This window comes from Cydia splendana, chromosome 15 (assembly GCF_910591565.1).
Source record: "Cydia splendana chromosome 15, ilCydSple1.2, whole genome shotgun sequence".
NCBI classification, from domain to species: Eukaryota; Metazoa; Arthropoda; class Insecta; order Lepidoptera; family Tortricidae; genus Cydia; species Cydia splendana.
The window spans coordinates 11,724,028-11,749,436 of NC_085974.1; the positions used below are offsets into that span (position 1 = coordinate 11,724,028).

The 25,409-nt window shown below is 39.0% G+C and overlaps 1 protein-coding gene across 5 annotated transcripts in view; it reads right to left on the reverse strand.

Annotated features, from left to right (window-relative positions):
* Positions 1–15,391: 15,391 nt before the first annotated feature.
* LOC134797646 (histone-lysine N-methyltransferase PRDM16-like) overlaps positions 15,392–25,409 on the reverse strand; it is a 137,633-nt gene continuing 127,615 nt past the window's right edge. For 4 of the 5 annotated variants that reach the window (XM_063769982.1, XM_063769981.1, XM_063769985.1 and 1 more), the window contains 3 exons: positions 22,083–22,239; positions 20,443–20,613; positions 15,392–18,860 (listed from right to left, as the gene is read on the reverse strand). In XM_063769982.1, the coding sequence (XP_063626052.1) occupies positions 17,100–18,860; positions 20,443–20,613; positions 22,083–22,239 (2,089 nt within the window). In that variant the 3' untranslated portion in view covers positions 15,392–17,099. The remainder of the gene's footprint in view (positions 18,861–20,442; positions 20,614–22,082; positions 22,240–25,409) is intronic. The other variant, XM_063769983.1, reaches the window with a different exon arrangement.

Sequence of the window (25,409 nt, forward strand, 5' to 3'; positions counted from 1 at the left end):
CTACACCTTATAAAACAAAGTCCCCCGCCGCGTCTGTCTGTTTGTGTGTTTGTATGTTTGTTCGCGATAAACACAAAAACGACTGAACCGATTTTCATGCGGTTTTCATCTATCAATAGAATGATTCTTGAGGAAGGTTTAGGTGTATAATTTGCTAACCCGTGCGAAGCCGGGGCGGGTGAAAGGTAAACTAATATTAAGGTTTAGATTTGACTAACAATTTGGATGCTTTGTTCTGCCACCTGATGCATGATTCACTTAGACCAGTGGTCTCATGTTTCACCTACTAATCGCAATTTCAACATTAACTTATTGCTGCCTTTTACATCCACATCCACCTGAGTCATTTTAACCGTACTGCTTATACGCAATTAAAACATTCATTGTAAGTGTCAGTTCTGGACCTAAGTCATATATTTCAATTTGACACATCGCAGCTATCATGTAAGTGTGTAAAGCATGACTTACGTTTAAATATTAAATGGGTCGCCATATACGGAAACTGCGCTTAGAAGCTACTGCCTTGTGCGTTCCATCGTTGGAGGAGTTATTTTTTATTGTTCTTATTGTATATATGTGTTTGCTATATATAACACTTCATATCAGCGCCTATAGAGTCTATTCGGAAAGAGAAGAGTCGTGAAATGTACAGTCAGCAAAACTGTTAGCTTAGCACCCCTGCATACGTTTTTGTATGCACTAGCTAGAGTAGCTAGCATAGTTTGGTTGACTGTACCTATTGGGCCCCATACATTCCACGACTCTTCTCTTTCCGAACAGACTCTACCTTCGACTACCCCAATCGAGAGTTCAAAAATGATACATATGTCGACTGATGTGGATTTGACTGATCGATCTTACTATATCGACTAAGTAATTTGTGAATCGGCATTCAGCGATTCATTGTAGGCTAAGATCTGGCTCTGGAAAATCCTACATCACGCAGCTGTTTATCGCGGGAGGCCAGAGTGGCAGGTCAGCAAAAGAAAGTAAAATCATTTGAGGCAGAGAAATTAATAAACCTCTGTTCTTTTTCCTCATAAAATCTCTCCTCTCCTCTTCTCCTCTGTTCATTTATAAAATGATATAGCAAACTAACTAGTGGGGCGATGTTCAATAAATTGTAGATATACCTAGTATCTAAGCTAGCCCCTAGCTTAGATACTGTCTATCTGGAGAAATAATATGCTTCCTCTTTACTAATTTATTTTATTCAACTAACGTAAGTAGTATTTTTGAAACAGCTTGGGTATGGTGACCAATTTATCGATTACCTATCGAATCGCCGCCTAAAAAAATACTGCAATAGCACAAGTTGTCAATTAAAAATTGTCTAAATTACATAAATCTAGTCATCGAACATGTAAATTGTGTCGAGATATCTTAGTTACAATGTTTTGCATAAGCCAAAGGCTAACTGCAGAGGCATTTCATCTTGTCAGTCCGTGCGTAGTTGCAAATTCCTTAAAATAAATATGCCCGCAAACTTGCTTTAGATTTCCCTTAGTTTGACGATAGTCATCATCCTGTCAATCAGTCCGTCAGTAACAAGAAATCGTAAACATCGCGGTGCGTGAGTAACGCATGCTGAGGATCAATTTACCCAATTAGAGGCGATTACGTTGATTCTTGTCTCGGGTATGCCATGCCGCTGTTGTGACATCTGCCATATTATGCGCCTGGTTCCGGCACTATATGAGATGTATGGTCTGGGATAAAAATGTCGACTGAGGCCTAACGTGCTGCGTTCTTGCGTGTTAAATAGGAGGATTAATTTTTATTGGCATAGTTAAGGCTCGTATATACTGCGCAAAACATTATAAATATTTTGACATTGGAAATGTCTTTTCGTTCGCTCCAGTATACGGTCCGATTTCACGAAAAAGTGCGATCCCCTTATATCTCGGAAAGTTGTGAAGATATGATATTAAAAAATAGGCTCAAAAGACGCATAATCACGAGAGCTGTAAGGTGCAAAAATAATGATTCGAGAAAGTCAAAAACAAAAAAAGTTATGGTCGAAATAGTGAAAATAAAATTCAATTTTTTCCGAATTTTTGATTTTGGTGCTCGATAATTTGGAAACGAAGAATGATATCAAAAAATTGAGAAAAACGGCTCTGGACAATTTAGTCAGCTACAATTTGAGCCTAAAACAAAGACGATCGGGTTAAGGGTTTGCCCTGTAGCCTAACCTTAAAATAGTCAAAAAGTCAGAACGACATTTTTCACAGGACATTTATGACTTCATGTTTCGCAGAGTTCGTTATCGGTGTTTGTTGTGAATTAATATAATGAGGGAGAGGGAGAGGGAGAGGGAGAGGGAGAGGAGAGGGAGAGGGAGAGGGAGAGAGAGAGGAGAGGGAGAGGGAGAGGGGAGGAGAGGGAGGGGAGAGGGGAGGAGAGGGAGAGGGAGAGGGGAGAGGGAGAGGGAGAGGGAGAGGGAGAGGGAGAGAGAGAGGGAGAGGGAGAGGGAGAGGGAGAGGGAGAGGAGAGGGAGAGGGAGAGGGAGAGGGAGAGGGAGAGGGAGAGGGAGAGAGGAGAGGGAGAGGGAGAGGGAGAGGGAGAGGGAGAGGGAGAGGGAGAGGGAGAGGGAGAGGGAGAGGGAGGAGGGGAGAGTGAGAGGGGGAGAGGGAGAGAGGGAGAGGGAGAGGGAGAGGGAGAGGGAGAGGGAGAGGGGAGAGGGAGAGGGAGAGGGAGAGGGAGAGGGAGAGGGAGAGAGGGAGAGGGAGAGGGAGAGGGAGAGGGAGAGGGAGAGGGAGAGGGAGAGGGAGAGGGAGAGGGAGAGAGGGAGAGGGAGAGGGAGAGGGAGAGGGAGAGGGAGAGGGGAGAGGGAGAGGGAGAGGGAGAGGGAGAGGGAGAGAGGGAGAGGGAGAGGGAGAGGGAGAGGGAGAGGGGAGAGGGAGAGGGGAGAGGGAGAGGGAGAGGGAGAGGGAGAGGGAGAGGGAGAGGGAGAGGGAGAGGGAGAGGAGAGGGAGAGGGAGAGGGAGAGGGAGAGAGGGAGAGGGAGAGGGAGAGGGAGAGGGAGAGGGAGAGGGAGAGGGAGAGGGAGAGGGAGAGGGAGAGGGAGAGGGAGAGGGAGAGGGAGAGGGAGGAGGGGAGAGGGTGAGGGAGAGGGAGAGGGAGAGGGAGGGAGAGGGAGAGGGAGAGGGAGAGGGAGAGGGAGAGAGAGGGAGAGGAGGGAGAGGGAGAGGGAGAGGGAGAGAGGGAGAGGGAGAGGGAGAGGGAGAGGGAGAGGGAGAGGGAGAGGGAGAGGGAGAGGGAGAGGGAGAGGGAGAGGGAGAGGGAGAGGGGAGAGGGAGAGGGAGAGGGAGAGGAGAGGAGGGAGAGGGAGAGGGAGAGGGAGAGGGAGAGGGAGAGGGAGAGGGAGAGGGAGAGGGGTTCAGGTTTGTTGCAACATAGGCACACGCTGTTTTGTACACCCGATTCGTCATGATGAGCACATGGTAGAGCATTACCCAAGATAGCTGATGCTGAACCCTGGTAGTACCTATTGTAACTCAGGTTTGGTGCAACATAGACAAACGCTGTTATGGTCATCTCTCGTCGCGTCAAACTGCTGTCAAGAAAATTTCATATCTTGCAGCAAATGGGCCGCTGCCGATCACCACTTCTCGAGTTGACTACGGATTTGCCGTGTAATAATTTTCTTGTACTTTGAACATTAATATATCCTGCTTATTAATCGAAAAATGAAATATGTACCTATACTTATGCGCCACGGCGACAATTATTCAAACTTGCGGGTTCAGCACTGTTCTATTTTTATCGACTATCACTATGCGCGTCCCTTTCGCACTTACATACTTGTTAGAACGTGACAGGCATGGTGACAAGGGATAAAAACGCGACCGTGTTAAGCCGCTTGGATACGCGTGTGGAAATTTTGCAATTTGTTTGTTCACATGCGTTATGTCCAGGATACTTGTGTTAGTCTAAGTCTAAGAATATAGTTATTTACGATACAAGTGCGGAAAAGAGGAAATTCGAAACGAGTGGCGATAAATTAAAACACGACCGAAGGGAGTGTTTTAAATCGACACGAGTTGCGAATTACCTATTCGCACGTGTATCGTACAACGTTTTACAGTTGGCCCTTTAAACTTTTGACATCGCACGAAAACACACTAGTGCTATTTTACGCACTAGTGCGGGAAAATAGGACCATATGTACTGTAAAAATAATTATCATTCAACGTTGTAGTTTTATTTTGTAACTTTTTCCTTATGCAGACTTTCTCGTCGCTCAGCGACAATATTTTTTCGAATTCCGTAGATTCATTTCCAATGTGCTCGATAGTCGTGTGAGGCACGAAATCTGTGATTTTTTTTTTTAAAGAACAAAAGCAAGGCTCACCTGTATTCATAAGAGGTTCTTCTTCTTCAATTTAAGAGGTATCCTCTTGTCGGTGGAGTATTTTCCATTTCACCCTCTCGTATGCCATATGATAAGAGGTTATGTTAATTTTTTGGATATGAAAAATTACACTCTTTTCACATTCGTTACAGTTGTATGTACCTATTATTAAACACGAAATTAATAAAAAATAAATCAATTACCTATTGTACTTACCTTCAATAAATGTTGGTGGTGCTATTGAGTGCTATACTTAACTGTTTAAGATGTCAACCCATACTTTTATATGAATTATTTTTTATAATTAAATTAAAAATAATTGCGATAAACCGCCTCAAGTATAATCATTTCATACACCTGTATGCACAGACAATTATGAGCATTTATTGCAGTGTTATTAACTCGGATTGCTAACATGATAACATACGCGTGGCTTCCGCTAGCATACCACCTGATTTGTCACCGACTTCAAGCAATTTAGTGAGGTATGTGCCTCTGGAATCAGCGCCGTAAAGGATGACCGAGTGACAAGTCTTCCAGCTCAGTGATGCAAGCCTCTTCGCAGAATGCGATCCGAGAGCTGAGAATCTTACACTAAAAAATAGTAGTGCCATCGATTTCTTACGACTTAACTTCTAATTGCAACGCCGGCCATATATAGAGAAGATGTCGTTGATCAAGCCGCGCGAATATAGCTTTTAATTGCAGCGTAATTGAACATTTGACTAAACTAATTGATATTCGCATCTCTACGCGTACTAACTCGATTAAACACTTTTTGAATCGAAAATATGTGACCGGCGGTATCCGTTACGAATAACTTTGGCTCGATTCCGATTAGTGTGGGGATTTTGTAATGCATCCATCAGTAGTCGAAAAGGAAAAGTAGCCGGTGAACGAGATGAAGGCTGTAATCATAAAAGTCACTCATGATGGCGTGATCCTGTGAGAACTTAATTGGGATTATAAATTAATTAGCCTCTTAATTAGACCTTATTAGTACTTAGAGCAAAGATTGAGGGGCAATCTTGTATCTACACGTAAAATAGTAAAAAGCAAGATTAAAACTATACCTATCGCGAAATGAAAACACGTTAAATTTCACCTACAGTTTGTAAGCCTATATTTTTACATACCGGCATTAACATCAAGACATTTTTTAAGTGCGTTAGATACATTCAAACCTTTACGTTGGTTGGTTGCATTGAGTGCTATACCTAACTGTTTAATCAATTGAATTCAAATCTGAATACCTAAATGTGAACTCTCTATGGAAAGGATAAAGGTACTAGCGCCATGACATAACCCCTCAGGTGCACTCGTAGCACACGGAAACATTATATAAATTACTTGCAAATGTTATGTTGCAACCAGCATTCGTAGCAAGGTTAATAACTTTATTCCTTTAATTGGTCTTGCTAATGACGATGCTTTAACAAACGTCTGCGTTATTTTTATTACTTACATGCTTAGTTACGGTACTTAGTACTTAACTAAACAACATAATAATTTCGTAATAAGAATATTATAACAGAGTATTTAGTTGCTGTTTACGCTAAATCCAGTAAGCAGGTAAGTTTTCAATTCTTGTTTTGTCCCTGAATTGTATCTACCTGCCTGTCAATCATTATTGTTTGTCTTGAGAGAATTAAAATTTAATTTTCGCTTAAGATTTATTAATTTTATCCGAGGTCAGGTTTACTCTCTCTACATAAGATCCTTAAGATCTTTTCGAGGTCTTGTTAAACTCGAGTCCTTACTTGCCGGATATTTCTTTAGCTTGATGTTTTTAATTGTTTTCAATTCTCACTCAATATTTTACTAATAATTATATTTACTACGTATGAATTACAAATTCAATACGGCTAATTGTGTGTATCTATAAGTATTGATTTTGTTGCACGTTCAATTAATACAAAATCAGATCTTAAATAAATTGATGAAATGTAATATTTTATTTTAAAAATGGGGGAGATAGCGCTGCTCTCAACGTTCAAAATTGACACTAAAATGCTCATAAATGATTGAATATAAACTGTGCTTTCTTCGATTATTAGAACAAAGCAAACCAAATTAAAGCTTATAAACATAACCCCCATATTTACGATATAACATTAAAATCACATTCTAATTGGACTCCATTAAATGAGTTCTATTCGACCGGCTATTGCAGCTAACAAGTGGTGCACCGCGCGGCCGGGTATTATTGTATAACAAACAAAATAAATAATCTAAACAGATTGTATACAATGACAATATCGTAACAACCGCGCGTGCGCCCGCGCCGTTGCGCCACGGCCGCGCCCAGCCAGTGCGGTGCGTGATCTAGACCACTATCGACAACTATCGATATCACTTCCGCGTCAACATATCGATGAGTCGATTCGATACGGTAACAATTATGATTGCGCATTTTAATTGCCTGTTACGAGTGGTCTGAGTAGGGCATTTCAAAATTGACGTAAAAAAATATTTAAATTTCTAAATGTTCTTAAAACATTAGCTTTTTAGACACTTAAGAGGTCACATTCATCAAAGTTAATGTTTAATTTAACGTAATTCTAGGCATGTTAATGTGTCTACAGACAGTTTCTTAATTACGTTGTTTACTTTGTATAACCTACGCACATAATCCACTTTCCGCTACTTGACTAGATATGTACTAATAAACAAACTTTTCATATTAGGTTTTTTTATAAAATTTCCACAATGCCTACTCTATAATATATAGCTATAGCTTCTTTCGACAATAGCTTATAAATACTAACTTGTCATCATATTATCAAAACGAACTACTTTATAAAAATGTAAGTGTAGTGTGCTAAGCTAATACCTAGCTGTAAGTCTGTACCTATAATAATTATTTTATTGGATTCAGTTAGTTGGAGTTTTAAGTGGAGTCGGAGTTAAGGATACTTGTCATTTAATTAGGTCGTTAACTATTTGTTTTTGTTAACTATTTGTTTTTGGGCAAATTTGCATATCCACTTTATTAAATTTACCCAAAATTATAAATCAAATAAGAAAAAATCAAACAAGAATTCAAAAGTTACTATTGGACAGGCGCATCACTAGAGGGTCCAGCAACATCACAATCACATGCCCGCATTCATTGCATTAGCGAGGCACGAGCTACCAGCTGCTGATATGAGATATATATTATTTAAATAAAGTTTTGCCAAGACGGAATCACAACCTGACTTGCGTTTTAGTAAACTAACATCGGTCAGCATGTTACTGGTAAGTAAGTGTAGGTAACAATCAATTGAACTGTTCTATAGACTAATATTTTGGTGGTAGAAGCCAAATTATCCATGCAACTACGTATTGATTACATCTCTGTTAACAATGTTAATCATGTATCCACAGGGCATAAAATTGTTAAATAAAACAATTATAGACTAGCCTAATAATAGTTTTATTTTATCTTAGGTACCTACATAAAACTTTACGTGTTTTTTTTTTCATTTCCTGATCAGAATTAAAAAGGAATTAGAATGATAAACAAATTAGGTAGGTATTCGTAATTTTGTGTCAAATAGTAGTAGTAGTACAGGTCTATAGGTTTAGGCTAGTCTATAATTTTATACTTATACATACTTACTAAAAAGGCAATCAAAATTATTTGCTAATTATTTTTACCACTTACAGACAATACTAAATAATAAATAAAATATCAGATTGTTGTAGGTATACATAATAATAACCAAAAAGGAACTATTGTTTCGAAGATCGGCCGATACGTGTTCACGTTCAGTACCACGATATAATCTCTGAACCACGATCGATCAAGCACTGTCAAAAGTATTTAGCCAAGCAAGCTTTAAATAGCTGAATTAGTAATGTTTGTTTGTTTTGAGTGCGTAATAAAGTAATATTAAGGCGTTAACGTCCGGCAGCGTACCGTGACGCGTTTTTTAATAAAATTGTGAATTCATCCGGAAAAACAATGAAGAAAATGCTCATGTTCATTCGTCATTGCAATGTTCGTAGTACCTAATTATTTCATAAATCGAATAAAATTATAAAAAAGGGAGTTCAAAGGCCAAAATTACTGTGACAACATGAAATATTGGTGCACCACAGAATATTATGGTTTATGGTAGAGCTACTTCCTTCGACTCGGTGGGGGCGCTGCCATGCCCCAGACATAATAGTTGCCTCGAATGTATTATTTTGCGAACACTTTTTTTTATTTTGTTTCAACCCGGAGACAACCTGCCAGTTTCAAGAAAATTTCATCAATAGGTGTGATTGTACGCAAATTTAGCACATTGAAAGTTTTATTTTGTTTTCCGCACATTCACCGTACGTTAAATAAACTCGTTACCTTTATCTTATACTATCCGTCATTAAATTTACTTAATATCATTATGTCATGTTTATAAGTGATTTTTCAAGGACCGTCTTTATGGACATCCGCAATACACGTCACATGCTGGTCACTAATTAAAACGGATGTGGCTTGTAAAATTATCATTCCTGATTTATCAAGTAGGTGTAGGCCCGAGACACTATCGGTAATTGATTATTCACTTTAGTCACTTTACTATTCATTTGCTTGTCGGTACATACCTTATAACGATAATCTAATACGAATAAACCATCCCGTTCTTTGGTAGGTGCTAGGTGTAATAAGTATATTGTCTGATTTGAATAAAATGGGACTATTGTCAATACTAGAATTTGGTCCTTCTTTATATGATCGTATCTTAAGGATATGTAATGTATATACTATGTATATTGTACATAGATAATATATCTAGTCACTAAGTACCTTGTTCTGCATTAGCAGCACAAGCAACTTTTTTTTCTGTTACAGGCATACGGGCTTTTGCAATAAAGTCTTATAGGACTACTATTAATAAAATTTATGAGCTTTCAATTCATATTAATGAGCTTGTATTTCGTAATTATTTTTCTAAATTAATGTTCATAAAATATACCCTGTCCTTGGATACGTTAAGACCTTAAATCCACGTGTAGCATTACGTACAATAATTTTAATACTTACTCGTAAGTACCGTAAAACGGGGTCAACAGAAATCGCGGGGTTAATAGATAAATTTTCTCCTTTTTCTTTCAAGTTGTTATATTTAAAAACGTACATCTCTAAAATAATATAATTTGTAATACGTATACAAAATAGTAGACTATTTGTTTTCTACATTAATACCAAAAGAAATTAATCAAACTGCCTAAAAGTTTGATTTTTTTGACTCTAAACTAAAGTAAGGCCTCACCAAGGCAAGAAATGAAGCCTGTCTGAACTTTGTTCTAGCGGTTAGCGGTAAACGTAGTTACAATTACAAACACAGTTACAAACGTAGTTAAAAATAACCTGGTAATATAGTATCTGTAGTACCTAAATAATAAATAATATCACCAATTTTCTCTATAATGAAGCATTTTTTTGCAAAAAGCTATCAACAAGTGTTTTATGTTTCTTTTTGTACAATAAAGTATTTTACTACTACTACTACTACAAGCAATTTTACGTCAAAAAGGGGTCAGTGGACACGCATAAGGGGTGAATAGTTACGTCATAGGGGGTGATGAAATACCACAAAGGGGTGAAAAAATACGCCTTGGGGGTTAAAAGACACAAAATTATTTTAAACACAAAATCGTGTCTTTTCACCCCGTTTTACGGTACATAATAGACGTACGTATTTCTGTTCAGAGGACCTAGCCAAGATGGCGTTTGTTTACGCCGTAGCGAGCTATCACTCTTCAATATAAGTGCGACATACGGGCCGATTCTAACTTTAAGATACGTCAATTAATAGATCTAGAAACGATATGGATTAGATATGTCAGTGTCAAATGTGACGTTTCTTCAAGCAAATACGTCACTTTTGACACTGACACATCTAATCCATATCGTTTCCAGATCTATTAATTGACGTATCTTAAAGTTAGAATCGGGCCGATAGAGGCATTATTAGCGGTTCGTTTGCTACGGCGCAAACGATTGGCATCTTCACTAGGCCCACAATACAGTTAAATATTGACATAGTACCTAAATAAAACACATTTCACATTGTATTAGTCTGTCTTTACTGTAATAACTTTTAATATTGTGCAGCTTACATTACAAGATAATGTATGAAACGTCCATATTGGGAAATTATTCTGGTAATTATTTTTTAATTTGGGGCCAGCAAAAAATAGGGCGTTTTTCCCGCGCAACGCGTCGAACGGGTAGCTGGACGCACTCTTAACGACACCAAAGTAGAATCAATTTCCTGGCATTTTGTCACATTAGTGCTGCGATACCGAAATGCTCTGCGTTCCCGTTCTCAAGACTTCAATTGAAAAACACACGCCGGCGAAAAGTTAATGAAGTTCTTAACGACGACAGACGGACGGAAGGGAGATTTATTGCCCCACTAATGGCTGGTGGTTGGACCGAAAAAATAAGCGAAGCAACCTGTCCAAATTGTATTTAATTGCACGACCCGTGTACTCGAGTCACGTACAAAATGTACACACATGCACTACGTGGTTACTACTAAACCTTCTCCCGTTCAAATAGAGCCTTCAATCCTGTGGCAACATATACTCAACAACACAATACTCGATGTATTATACTGCTCCACAAGTATAAGAATCAGAGTGGATAAGTAGTGCAGACGACTGCATTCTACTGCCAAACATAATTTACGATCATTTATTAATAAGTACCTACCTACATTTATTTTGTGTTTTTTTTTGTCTCAAATAAATCCAGGACAATAATGAAATTAAACATTGTTAAATTGGGCTAATTATGTTGCTATAAAATAAATGCTTCTCATTTATATGATCTTTCCATTATTTCAATATATAATTATCATATTTAAATGGAACACATCGACGTATTCACTCTTGATCTGACGGACCATATCATAGACTTACGGCGCGATTCGGAAAATGATTAAGAGATTCACTAGATATGAAATAGTAAAGATATGTGACGTTCCACGGCAAAAGGTACCATTGCCCCGGCTGAATATTGGAGCGGCGTTAATAATAGCGTAACCGCCAGCCGGCATAAGGTACCTTTTTCCGTGGAACGTCACATATCTTTACTATTTCATATCTAGTGAATCACTAATTCATTTCCCGAATCGCGCCGTTAATCATTTCACTAAATAAATGGGGATCTATATCTGAATCCCTAAAGTCTTTTCTCCTATTTTTGTATTCCCTAATATTGTTTGTCATAATGATCAGTTGTCCTAACACTCGTAAACCCTAATTTTGGTTTCCCTATTATCGAATGGCCGATTTTTTTTGTCCTAATATGTTTTTTCCTAATGGCATTTTCCATATTGAGTATTTATCCTAATGTTATGTAGCATAATTCTTTTTTCGCCTAATTATTGTTAGGCCTAAAAATTATATATCCTAACCATCATGTTACCTACTTTTACTTAGCCTATCGTTGCTTGACCTAACACTCGTATGCCCTAATTTTGATTTCCCTATTTCGTTTCGTTTTTACAATGGTCGCAGTTCTAACCTAACCTAACCCACTTTTGTGGCAGCAGTTCGTTTTTGTGAGGATCACAGTTCTAACCTAACCTAACCCACTTTCGTGGCAGCAGTTCGTTTTTGCGAGGATTACAGTTCTAACCTAACCTAACCCACTTTTGTGGCAACAGTTCGTTTTTACAAGGATCGCAGTTCTAACCTAACCTAACCCACTTTTGTGGCAGCAGTTCGTTTTTGCATGGATCGTATTTCTAACCTAACCTAGTTTTAACAGCAGTTCGTTTTTACAATGGTCGCAGTTCTAACCTAACCTAACCCACTTTTAGAATAGAATAGAATAGAATAGTTTTTTATTCGTAAACACACAGACAACAGACATACATTGAAAAAACATAGTGAAAAATAAAGTGTCACGAAATGGTCCCATCTCAGCATGTTGCTGGCGACTTCCAGCGCTGATCTTCCGATTAGACCATCAAGTGAGAAATAATCACGGAAGGTAACAGACAAAAAATAAGTAAAGAAACATAAAATAAACCGAAAAATAGATTACACACATTTTACACAGCTAATACAGCTAATACAATATTGTGGCACCAGTTCGTTTTTGCGAGGGTCACAGTTCTAACCTAACCTAATCCACTTTTGTGGCAACAGTTCGTTACCATTCATTGTGGAAGGTAATTGTTATGATAATTGATCAATAGGAAAAGTAACTGTTATGACAATTGATAATTAGGGCAATAGCCATTAGGTCAAAACAGTTAGAGCATATTATTTTATGCCAAACATTGTTAGGGATTTCGAAGAATATGGTAAAAAACATTAGGTATCTTGATAGTTATGGTACAAATGCTTAGGACAAATGAGTCTTAGGCTAACCATTACATTATGGAAAATAATCGTTATGACAATTGATCGTTAGGGCATGTGCCCATTAGGACAAACCAGTTAGGGCAAGTGACTTTAGGACAAACGTTGTTAGGGATTCAGAATGACACCCAATAAATGGTTAGCCACATCACGAATAAAAAGTCAAACCTAATCTAACCATATCATGAAGTGATCAATTCGAAACTGGCAATCGAAAAATATCAAATTCTATGATCTGGCCACCACATACTCGTATACCTACGTTATCTAATCGTGGTAATTTTAAAGCCCTTTAGTTTACCCTTTAATATTAGACTAATCAAAGCGGATTCTTTTATTTTCAAATTGTTAGCACAAAAGCCAATTTACAAAACGCGGATGCTGACTACATGCCCTAACAGCACGACAGCGCGAAGAGCCCAACCCCACGCACGTTCTATGAAAGGGCCTAATTTAGCAACGCTACTCGTATGACATTTGCCTGCGACTAATAGGACACATTTCGCGGGTGTACGCGATTGTGCAAGCTGCGGCGCCTAGTGTAGAGGACGGACAATGGCCGCGGTGTCAACTTGGTTCAGGCTAGGATTTTATGGGGTAAGATTGTAATTGTATGTGAAAAAAATATTTACGAATGGTTTATCATAAATTTTTGCAATCCCTCCGTAGCGTAGTAGAACAATTCGCAAATTTATGATAATCACAAGATTCTTGTTCAAAGTTCAAATATTCTTATTCATGTAGCAACCAGCACTTATGAATAGTAGGTATTATAAGTACATATCTTGCATACTTGGCGAGTGCCATATTTCAATATAGTGCGTATTAGCTTCAGAATCAGAGTAAATTTTCTCCAGGATGATACACAAGACGGCGGTAATTCCCGCGGGATCGCCAAACATCAAAATGGCGTTGACATGAAAAAAGGACCTTTAGAACATAGCACATATTTGGACTGTTCTAGAGATTTCAAGCTTTGTCCTAGTCCGGTTGTGCTACAACTACTATCCTATGCATTGAATGGGTAAGGCAAGAGACATCTTAGAAATTCAAAGGTACCTAATAGAACGTACAGTCAGCAGAGGGCAGCTAAGCGAGAGGAGTTCAAAATGACCTGCAGACACACCTGCTACGTTGTAGCGAATTAGAAGTTCATTTTGTAAACCTGGGCCGCTTAGCAACTTATGCTGACTATACGCACTGCAGGTCGCATTCTGAACGTTATATAAGTTACCTTATTGCGGATATTTGCAGGCGTCGTAACAATATGTTTATACCGAAGAGCTATGATTACATTTTAAATATCATAAATAGTATCATTAACATGTAAGCCCAGCTTTTCCGATCGAGTGGGCAGCGCGCCGACTTATGTCGCGATAGTGTCGCGAGATTCCCGTGGAGCAAGGACCTTATTCAGACCGTTTCATTTCTGCATGTATATCTACCAGTATGTCTACCTTTATACGTTTTAACCGTAACGAATAATAATACTTAATCTAGATAGCCTAACTATATACGTCCCACTGCTGTTGCTCGCGATGTTTTGCTTCACCGAAAAGCTAGCAGTTCAGCTGAAGCCAATATAATTCGAATTAAGACACGTAATTCTAAAACAAAGCGTGCTACATTATCAAGATAAACTGTTCTGTAACATTATCCGAGCGCCAATTTAATTAGGATGAATATCGAACCTAGTTCTTTGTCCTAGACAATGAGGCGTGTCTCGTTCGATCGCCCACTTATCCCGCCATTAATGCCATTATAGGCTATGAGTTAACATAGCCTATCAAAAGCCAGTGAGTCGAACGTTTAATCTTACCGGTCTAATTGTAGACTATTGGTCCTTGATGAATAGTCATTTTATAGAAAATAATGAATGGCGCCTTTATTCCTAGTTTGCCTCAATTTCGCTCGATAAACGATTGGAACGAGGCACTAGGATACCGGCGCGCGCGCCGGCCGCTCGATAATGAGCTGTAATTGCCTTATCGACGCCCTTGCCGCGTCCTTGCTTTCACTGATAACGCCGGCCTTATACATATAACCGATTAAGATCATCAGTTAAATGTCAATATTCTGACCCTTTTGCACCAGTTTTTGACAGGTTAGGAGAAATCGATCAAACTGGTAGATTAAGTTCAGGGACTGAGATTTCTTGGAATTGTTACTTAATTTTCACAAAAAATGTAATTACGAAGTACCTACCATTTACGCTCGGCTTATGCTCCACATATTGATAATTACCAAACTTGTCTTTATTGCATTACCACATTGGCCCTTGCTGTGATATATGTACAAGTATCTTCCAATACCTAGTAAAGTCAATTTGAAATCCAAATTATTATAAAAATAAATAAGATTGTAAAAAAAAAAGAAAAAAATAATATCTCGGCATTTTTGTACCGGAATATAAAGGAAGGACGAGACCTGCAGTAAGGTAAACGTACTAGTGCTCGACATGCTAATGTCCAATGCCCAATAGATGACACCTTGCTGTCACCTCTATTGACAACGACTTAAGTTTCAAGATGACATGTACTGGGACCGCGTCGAGCACCAGTACGTTTACTTTATGCACTCGACAGAGACGAATCTCTGGACAGAAGGAATCCTTTGCCCAGCAGTGGTATACAACGTCAAGTTATATACCAGAAAGTAATAGTAATAATTCAAAGGCATCTCTACGTTGTACTGTTTTATTTTTCAATGAGATACAATAATCACGTTCTGCGTGTAAACGAACTTGAAATTAAATAATTTAGGTACAAGTGTCTTAGAAGATAGATAATAATTAGGTATTGTTTGTGACGCTAAAACCTTAAAATATAACTAGTGCATCGAAGTGATATGATTATAGTACTAAAATAGTACTATTGAATACAAACAACTATCTACTTTAAGTATAAGTATTTCATTGCTTTTAGAAATGCAAGTGATAATTGCATTTTAAGATGCGATAAGCATCAAAAACTCTAATTTACTATGTACCTAAACAATTTTACATTTTATATCTATCTACAAATTCAGTAGATGTGATAGTACCTCACAGTATATTTACTTTAACTAGCATTTGAACTCACACTAGAAGACAATTCATAGACGTATTTCTAGATAAATTTCAAGAAGAACTTATATTGTGGAGAAAATAAATCATCATCAGATAATTATTCAGAAATATAGGACAACAAGTACATACAAAATAAATATACTGCGGGTGAAGTTCATTTGTGAATAACTTGAATGACTCTTAATTAAATAGTAGTGGCTGATTTAAAAGCTAACAATTATTTTAAAAGTTCTATAACTCTATATTTTGCAGGAAATCATTACAAGAGCGTAATATCTGGACTGCCTATGGTCCACCGTGTGATCTGCCTTCAACCTTTTATGTACAATAACGGTGTAAATAACAATTTAACAAAATATTTTAAGGGATCTGCAATTCACGTATCTACTTAATAATATAACAATAATCTATGCATCATTTTATAGTGCCAATTTTTATATTAAGTTATCTATCCCTTTCTATAAACCGATTAGTAAACAATTTCGTCTATAATTACAAATGCTTTGGTAGGTTCTTGACTAAACGAGAAATACGATGCGACTCTGACCGAATAATTTCATCCTCTTTAGTTAATAATTACAAAATGATATCACTAGAAAAGTAATTAAACTTATGAGCGACGTGCAAACGAATACATCAAATAAAGTCATATATATTTTTACACATTAACTTATACTTTACACATTATCAACAAACTACGTTCATAATAATATGCATATACTTAATCTATAAATCGGCTGTGGAAAAATATATACAGTTCATAAAGTACACTATTTAATTCAATCTTAAATCACAAGATTAAACTAGGAACAATTATTTTAGCGCGTAAAACGATTTAACTCTATGATAAAGAGAAGAACTCGAACGCTCTCACTGGCTAAGTATGTTGTCATGATAATAAGTATTTAAATAACTACTCGAACGATATAAGTTTTCTAGTAAGTTGACGCAAAAGAAGAAATGGAATTTAACATTTTGACATACACTGTGTAGCTTTTAATAAGTAACAAAATAGATAAAACATCTTCTTTTTTCGATTACAAACAAGCATAAAATAGAAACTACTTCAAAATTATTAAAATTACATGCGGATGAGTTCCAGGCATCATTACGAGAATTGTCTTAAAATGAATTACTAATACAGCTTTTTGTCGTTTTCAGTGGTCTATAGAGAGACGTCAATAGCTACGTAGTCGAACACCCGCTCGTCCCGAGCCTCGCCTTTGAGCTCGACTCGAACAGGCGGCATACAAGCAGTTCTCGAGGCTATTCGAACGGCTGCGGCCACAGCGGCGGCGGAGGCGGTAGCGGGTATGCCGGTGGCTATGTGGAAATAGCGAGCACGGAAGGGCGGTGCGGCGCGTGCGGCGCGTGAGGGGATGAAGCAGGCGGCGAGCGCGCTCCCGGCGAGCATGTCACCTTGCCCATGAACGATCGGATGTCATCGAAGTACGCATCCTCGCGTTCCGTATCTGCAGAGCTCGGGGAGTCTCCGCCCTCGGCTTCATGTTTCTTCAGGTGTCGGTCCAAATTCGTTTGCTGTCCGAAACACCTATCGCACAGTGGACATCTGAACGGTCTCTCTTTGTTGTGTATGTTCCTCACATGTCGCTGTAGGTTAGATGAAATTGAGAAAGAACGCTCGCAGTACTTACATTTGTATGGCTGCTCCCCAGTGTGGGTACGAAGGTGGCGCGTCAGATTCGCGCTGCGTGGAAATACCTTCCCGCAAAACTTGCAAGCGTAGCGATCGCGAAGCTTCCCTGACCCGGCGCTGAGTTCACGAAATTTTGCATACGCGCTCTGTTGCCTATCGGGGCCATCCGTACCAAGGAGTGGGGATAAAAAATTAAACGGGGTCGGAACGTAGGGTGAAGAATTCAGAATCGAGTCGGATGCTGAATGGAAGGACGGAAATCTGGGGCGATACATGGCGTCTATGAGGCTGTTGTTGTGCTGTGGGTGCACGGGCATCGGAAATGCTAGTGGCGGCGATACCAGCTGCGGGGGCGTATCTTCGCGTTTGGGCTCTACTCCCTCCACATCGATATCTGCGGTGTCGTTTTCGGGAGTTTTGCTATCGCGCTCCATTGGACTTTCGGGAGGAGAATATGATTTGACAGATGAGTTACGAAAGGAACGATCATCCATATCGGCTTCGGAGTCTTTGTCGCTTTGCTTCCGGGAAACTGACAAATCCAGAGGCTGGTCGCCGTCGTCTTTCTTCACTTCTACTTCCGAATCAGAGTATTCTGAATTCTTTTCATCATCATTTGTATCATTTTTAGACAAGTCTGTTGGAAACGGAGAGCGAGACTTGTTTCCTTGAATGGTGTTGTTATTGAGCTTCAGTGAAAAATTGAATGGTGATTTCCGATGTTTCATGTCATCTCTAGCAAAATTGAATGGATTCATAGGCGTTGACATGCTCAACACAGGTGACGGGCGTTGTTGGGTTGGGCCTTCCTCGACTGAAGGAGGCGATTGTTTTACAGTTAATCCATGCGCTTTATTCGGCGTAGTTCGATCACCTGTATCGCTTTCGCGCTTAATGGATTCATAGTCCAAATCCTTATTCTTCTTCATTATATCATCAAGTGAATTTGAGCTATCCACACTTTTGACAGACATGCTTCGACCTTCTTGGTGCTTCGACAATAAACCAGCGTTTGTTAGGGCAAAGTCATGTTCCATGGCAAGTCTTGCGCCTTGAACATTGAAGAGCAGTGGGTTTAAGAACTCTGGAGGGCATGCAGCGGCGGCTGCCGCAGAGAATAGCCCAGGATACTGGGCAAAGGTGTTATATGGAAGCGGTAAAGTCGGTCCCCTGTACATAGGGAACGGATTAGGATTGCCAGTCGTATTCATTCCGATATTGGGGAGGGATGGCATTTGGGGCAGTCCTTGCGGCATTTGTCCTCTCATTCCAACGTTGGCGGCGCTGGCAGTGTCACAGAATCTCTTGTGTTTAGTAAGAGAAGCGTACGAGTTGAAGGAGTTGCCACATTTCCCGCACTCGACTAGGGCCCTGCAGGCGACGTGCATCCGCTTGTGTCTGCACAAGTTGGAAAACTGTGTGTACGACTGAAACAAAACATAAATAATTGTTATAAATAAGTTTTAACGTTTAAGTGTTACGTTTGAATTAACTATATTGGTTGCATATTTTATTGCTTAATGAGAGGAAAACAGATTTATTTGATTTGTCCGGAAAAATTACGATCCTTTCGTGATATAAATAATTTCTGAGTGCCTTAGTCTCAATAAAATGGCTATTATTGTGGATAATAAAATAATAATTTGTAATGTACAGGCGTAATTAGGACTATTAATTTTAATGTAAGTTATTAAGGCCCACTTGCACCATTCTACTAACCCGGGGTAACCGGTTAAACCTGGAGTTACCATGGTTACCAGTACAATTTGACATTTGGTTATTGGGTTTAACCGCTTAACCCCAGGTTAGTGGGATGGTGCAAGTGGGCCTAAGTTTTTTATCTCCATGATGGTCCAGATAAAAGATCCGTTAAAAAGGTAAAGACATAAATGTAATTTATAGTCTCATCCTTTTTTTCGAGATGATATTCCAGCGTAAGAAAAGGAAATAGCGCAATATATTGATATAGTTGGGGACCGGCATAGCTTAAATACATTAATAAATTTAGAAATGTATCCAGAGCCGCTTTGCATTCACTGGAATTATTCCATAAGCATATTTTGACTGTCGGTAGCCAGTAGTAATGATTCGAGTAAAGGTGACAGTCCATTTCCAACGACAGCTGCACTACTGTTGCGACGTTACTGTCATTAATTTTACCAGATTTTACTATGGAAATAGAATAGAATAGTTTATTTGTGTAAAAAAGGGTATAAATTGATGTTACATAATATTGTTTCCAATCCTTAATTTACCATAATACATGGCGTACAAATATTCTTAAATTACTATCTAATATTAAACTTCCATTAAAATTACACATTGAAAAATAATAAAAATACAATTAATAATAATTAATAATAAAATCATAGATTGTCAATATCATTTAAGATTACAATTTGTCTTATATAAAAATATACAATCATTATAAAACATAATCAATGTACACATCAATAATATAGCTTATAATTTACATAATGTCAAAAACTCATCAATTGAATAATAACAACTCTCTATCAAATGATCAAACAAGTGCTTTTTGAATAATTTAATTGGAAGGGCCTTAAAATCGTCAGTAAAAGTGTTAAATAATTGTATTGCCATGTAATGCACGTTTTTTCTGCTTAGTGAAAGGTTTGTCCTGGGTATGCACAGATTACATCGATGTGTACCTCTTTGAGACCTCATGGTGATAGTTTTAAAACATGTGGGGTGCTTTTTGACAAATGTACATATTTCAAAGATGTACATTGCAGGTAATGTCAATATTTTATTGTGCCTAAATAACGGTCTGCAGTGATCTAATTGCCAAGCCCCAGATAGAGACCTCACACATTTTTTTTGTGTCTTAAATATGATGTCAGCATCGACTGAGTTCCCCCATATAATCAAACCATATCTCAATAGGGATGACACATACCCGTGATATTGACAATAACATCGACGTGTCGGAGCAGTAGTGCAGCTGCGGTCAGAAATGGAATGTTACCTTAACAGAGGGAGACTCACCTTAAAGCACACCTTGCACTGGAAGGGCTTGACGCTGGAGTGTATGTGCGTGTGTTGCTTGAGGCCGGAGGATGTGGCAAAGGTCTTCCCGCACTCGGGGCACGCGTGGCTGCGCGCGCCGACGTGCTGCGCGCGGATGTGGCGCTGGAGGTTGGAAGGATCGGTAAATACCTGAAATAACATCAGGTTTCGGAACGGGTGAAATTTCATACTCGATAAACTTCAATGGTGACAATGCAATTCTACACAATGACACTATAGTCCGACCGTTTAAATGAGTCTTCGCCTGCGCGGTACGGGGGCGACGGGGTAGGACGACTTAGGGCGGCGGGGAAGGTGCGGGCGCCGTATGCCTGCCGCCCGCACCTTCCCCACCACCCTTAGTCATCCTACCCCGTCGCCCCCGTACCGCGCAGGCGAGGACTCATTTAAGCGGTCGGTCTATAATCGAATTTATTTTACCTTATTAATATTTGTGCTTCTGAGTGTCAATATGATTAATTGCACTATCACCAAATGTAGAATGAATTATATCGATTAGAAATTGTGGTGGAACGACAGCGTAAAAATTAAGGAAAACTCTAAATGTATTATCTTCAGTGCGCATGTTGTTCCACGCATGTATTAAAATGAAAATAATATTTATTATCATCCCTACCGAAACCATACGTCATTTCATGTAAATTCAATACTAAACATATTAATATTTGAAAAAAGCATAATGATATCTTCTTTTTTCAGATATCGTTACTTTATTCAGACAAGCATCATCACATCAGTCATCATAGTTAGAATGAATTTTGTTATTTGTTTATTGCTAATAAAGGTTACGACTTTTGATGCCTTTAGTGAAGGGGTTAGTAATAGCCTTGCTTAATCTATTATCAAGCAAACTACGGGCGATTTTAACCTTTCTGATAGGTTTTCTAATCCAAAATCTGACCTACTACCTAAAATTATTTTAAATAAAAATAGGGAATATTACGCGAAACTCTGCGTAGGGGGCGCCACTACTACAATCCATCACAATTTGGAGGTCTACCGCGAAACAAGAAAATCAAAATTACGTTATATAACCTCTTTATCACTCTTGCATATTCGAGTGATAAAGAGGCAGAATAACTAAATTTCGATTTTCGCGTTTCCCGGTTGGCCCTTGTTACCCAAACCGCCTTGATACATCAATGTCATATTTTATTGTCTGCGAAAACTTGTCAAAAAACAGTTTAAGGCACAGTATGTATAAGTTTACTAGAGGCGCTAGTGCTGCACTCTGGCGGCAGAACTTTGCAGTAATACCCCCTATTATTGAATGTGTGCTACGATCATGTGAAGTCGTATGCGCGTATGGTGGTACTTGAAGGAATATTTCCTAATTTTGCATTACATATTAAGAATGCCTGATGAGTCCATTTACTGGCTGTAAAATTATGACTAATTGATCAGGTGCCAACTTTCAGGCCGTATTTCACATAATCATGATTTCTGTGGTAAAAACTATTCTAAGGACTCAAATTAACTCTATATTACATTTCATCTAAATCAGCGTTTAGCGTGAACAGGTGACGAACAGATACAGTTACTTTCGCTTTTATAATATTAAGAGCGGTAGTGGTTCAAAATTCAAGTGGTATTATTACCTTAGGGCAGTTCTCGCAGGGGTATTTCCTGATGTCGGTGTGCGCGAGCGCGCGGTGCCGCAGCAGCAGCGGGCGGGAGCTGTACGCGCGGTTACACAGCTCGCAGTGGAACGCTGCCGCCGGCTGCGCGTGAGACTGGATCAGGTGACGGTCGAGACTGGAACGGAGGACATACTTTGATATAACAAATTTTATGCGCACTTTGATGCGCTTTTTTATTATTGTTTAATTATTAATAATTACGAAACCATTAAAACCATCCAGTTCAACCAATGTTTGACAAGATACGAGTTTAAATACTTATAGGCCCCGTGCATGAACTATAGGGGGCAGCATAGGAGCCGTCAGATTTTTGGCGCGAGGCGTAAATGTGTCGTTTATGCTTCCGATGTAGCCCACAAGATAGCAGAACCTACTATGCACAAGAAAACGTACCCACGAGAACAGTAGATGGTAGCACTTGCTTTGGTAATGTACGTGTGCACATATGTTTCCGATTCAGGCCACAAGATGGCAGACCCTCCAATGCGCACGGTCCCTATAAGTATATAATTTCCTAAAAATGATTTAGTTTTTAGACTAGTGTTAATTAAGGCTAAAATTAGCATTAAATAAACCTGCGAACATTACAAATTAATCCTTCCAATATATGCAATAAGTAATTAAGTAGTAATATTGCGTCCGAGCTCTCATTACAAGTTCAATATCAATATGGATTAATCCTGCTGGTACTAACATTCAACGTCTCTATTAGAAAGTGAAAAGATTACGCTAACGAACTAGATTAAGTAAAACCGCCTTCTGGTAGACCAAGGTATAAGTACAGGAAGAGACGAAACGATAACATCTGTAAGCATCGGTATCGCCTACGCGGAGATAGCTTAGAACCAGATGAACATAATTCAATCTTGTTTTTGTCCAACTTGGTGAATGTTTCAATTCATTTTTACTACGCGTACAAATGATATACCGCGCTTTATGATATATAAAACATTTGCAATTTTGGCTCTCAGTTTGCGGCAAACATCAGTGTACCTCTTTTAGAACCTACTTTACAGAATATAACATTAAAATGACTATAGAGATACTTAAGTATGCCGATTGTAAAGTTAATCTGAACGTGCCATAAACAAACATAATAAATCATTACTCTGCAGGCCTCAGTGAACAAAACCAAACGATTATTTTCCAACCAAGAGCTAAACGTTTAAGTCCTCGCCTCCATAAATTTTCTAGGTAGCTAACTAGTTTCCGACATCGTAAACCGAGGGTCAAGAAAATCCTGTTATTGCTGTCATGATTGGCTGTCATTTCATGAAAACCGTATATAATATTACAAAAATAGTCAAAGCGAGTCTCCTTGGCAGTAACTGGTCCACCACACGCAACCCTCACTGCCTCCGGCTATTTCTAACATAGCACCTGCTGCGCTATCTGAGTTACGAGCTCGGAGGCTAGCGGTGATTACATCGCCGCGTTTGTTCTAAAATTTACATAAGTTTCTTTATTGGAGTGGAATGGTATGTTGTCCTATTGTGCATGATCGTAGTTGTCACGATGACATGATGCCTTTTCACTCTCGCGGACGGCCGGACCGCCAGAGCGCCGTATCTTTTAATTAATCTGAGGAACAAAATCTGCCGTCAGTAATGTAACGTGATTGCGTAGTCCTAGCAATATCTGCCCTACTGTAATATTTTTTCTAAATATTAACCGTATTGGTTTGCGACTCATACCCTACTATTTCCGTTAAGTATCTTCAAGATAGTAGCCAGCTGTAATAGAAGCCGTTTTAGCCTTGTAAGTGCCGCACGAGCCAGCGCCAGCACAACGCACTGCCCCAGGGTCCACTTGCAACATTCACCTATCTGCGCAGGCGATCTTCGGCGTATTTTTTTATTATCATTACAAACGCACTGCTACATCTAAGTAAACGGTTCTAACAGAGATCGATTGTGTTCCTCTTAATAGCATATTACGTAATTGTGGGCAGTTACAATTGAAAGTGTGCCGTTTTTTCGGCACGTTTGTAGAGTGGAATGCAACAATTGATCTATTAGTGAGTACCCTGTAGAGCCTCGATGACAAAAAGCTTATTAAGTTTTTAACAATGATTGCTCTGTAGAGAGTGAAACGTAATTATTGGACACAGAAAGATGAATGTTATGTATGAGAAGAATGGTATGTATTAAATAATTCAAAACAATTTGGTTTATTTCTTTCATTATACTAAATAGTACCCTTGTGGGACACAAAAAACGGTTGGATTTCTGACAAATAAAAACTTAATAGCGAATTAACGAAACTAAACTATGCGCTACACAAAATAATTTACCCTCACAAAGGAAAGCAAAAAAGCACTAATAAAGTAATAAAAATGTATAAAAAACCCTACGCATTATGCCAAAAAACATCATTTTATATCAGAAATACCTTACATAATTTTGGAAAAGAGGAGATACTCTTCAAACTGCTAGATCGGTTTTTATTAAACATAGCTAAGAAGCACCGCAAGGAAATTCGCTTTTACGTAGAAAAACGCATCGAAATCGGTCCATCCGTTTGAGAGCTACGTTGCCACAGACAGACACACAGACAGTCATTGGCGTCAAACATACATATTAACACCCCTCTTCTTTGCGTCGGGGGTTAAAAAAGATGTCGTTATCCGTCTAAGGTTTTAAAACAAAACGTAAATTAGGTTCAAACAGACCGTAGGAAGCCGATTTTGTGATCATAAGGGCAATCTACATGTTCACGAATTGATAACATCCAATGAACAACTTTCATACAGAGCCGATCCATTAAGCTCCACCCACACGAGCCACTGATACCTGAAGCGACTTTAAAATGCTGCTGCGCGCTGGAAAACTAGACACGACGCAAATGTTGATTAATTTTGTATGTAGATCTTCTTCTTCCTCGCGTTATCCCGGCATTTTGCCACGGCTCATGGGAGCCTGGGGTCCGCTTGCCAACTAATTCCAAGAATTGACGTAGGCACTAGTTTTTACGAAAGCGACTGCCATCTGACATTCCAACCCAGAGGAGAACTAGGCCTTATTGGGATTAGTCCGGTTTCCTCACGATGTTTTCCTTCACCGAAAAGCTACTGGCAAATATCAAATTATATTTCATAGGTACATAAGTTCCGAAGAACTCATTGGTACGAGCCGGGGTTTGAACCCGCGACCTTCGATTGAAAGTCGCACGCTCTTACCGCTAGGCTACCAGCGCTTCTTATTAATTTTGTATGTAGATACCATACCACCACCATACCATTACCACCACCACCACCACCATTACCACCATACCACCATTGGTACC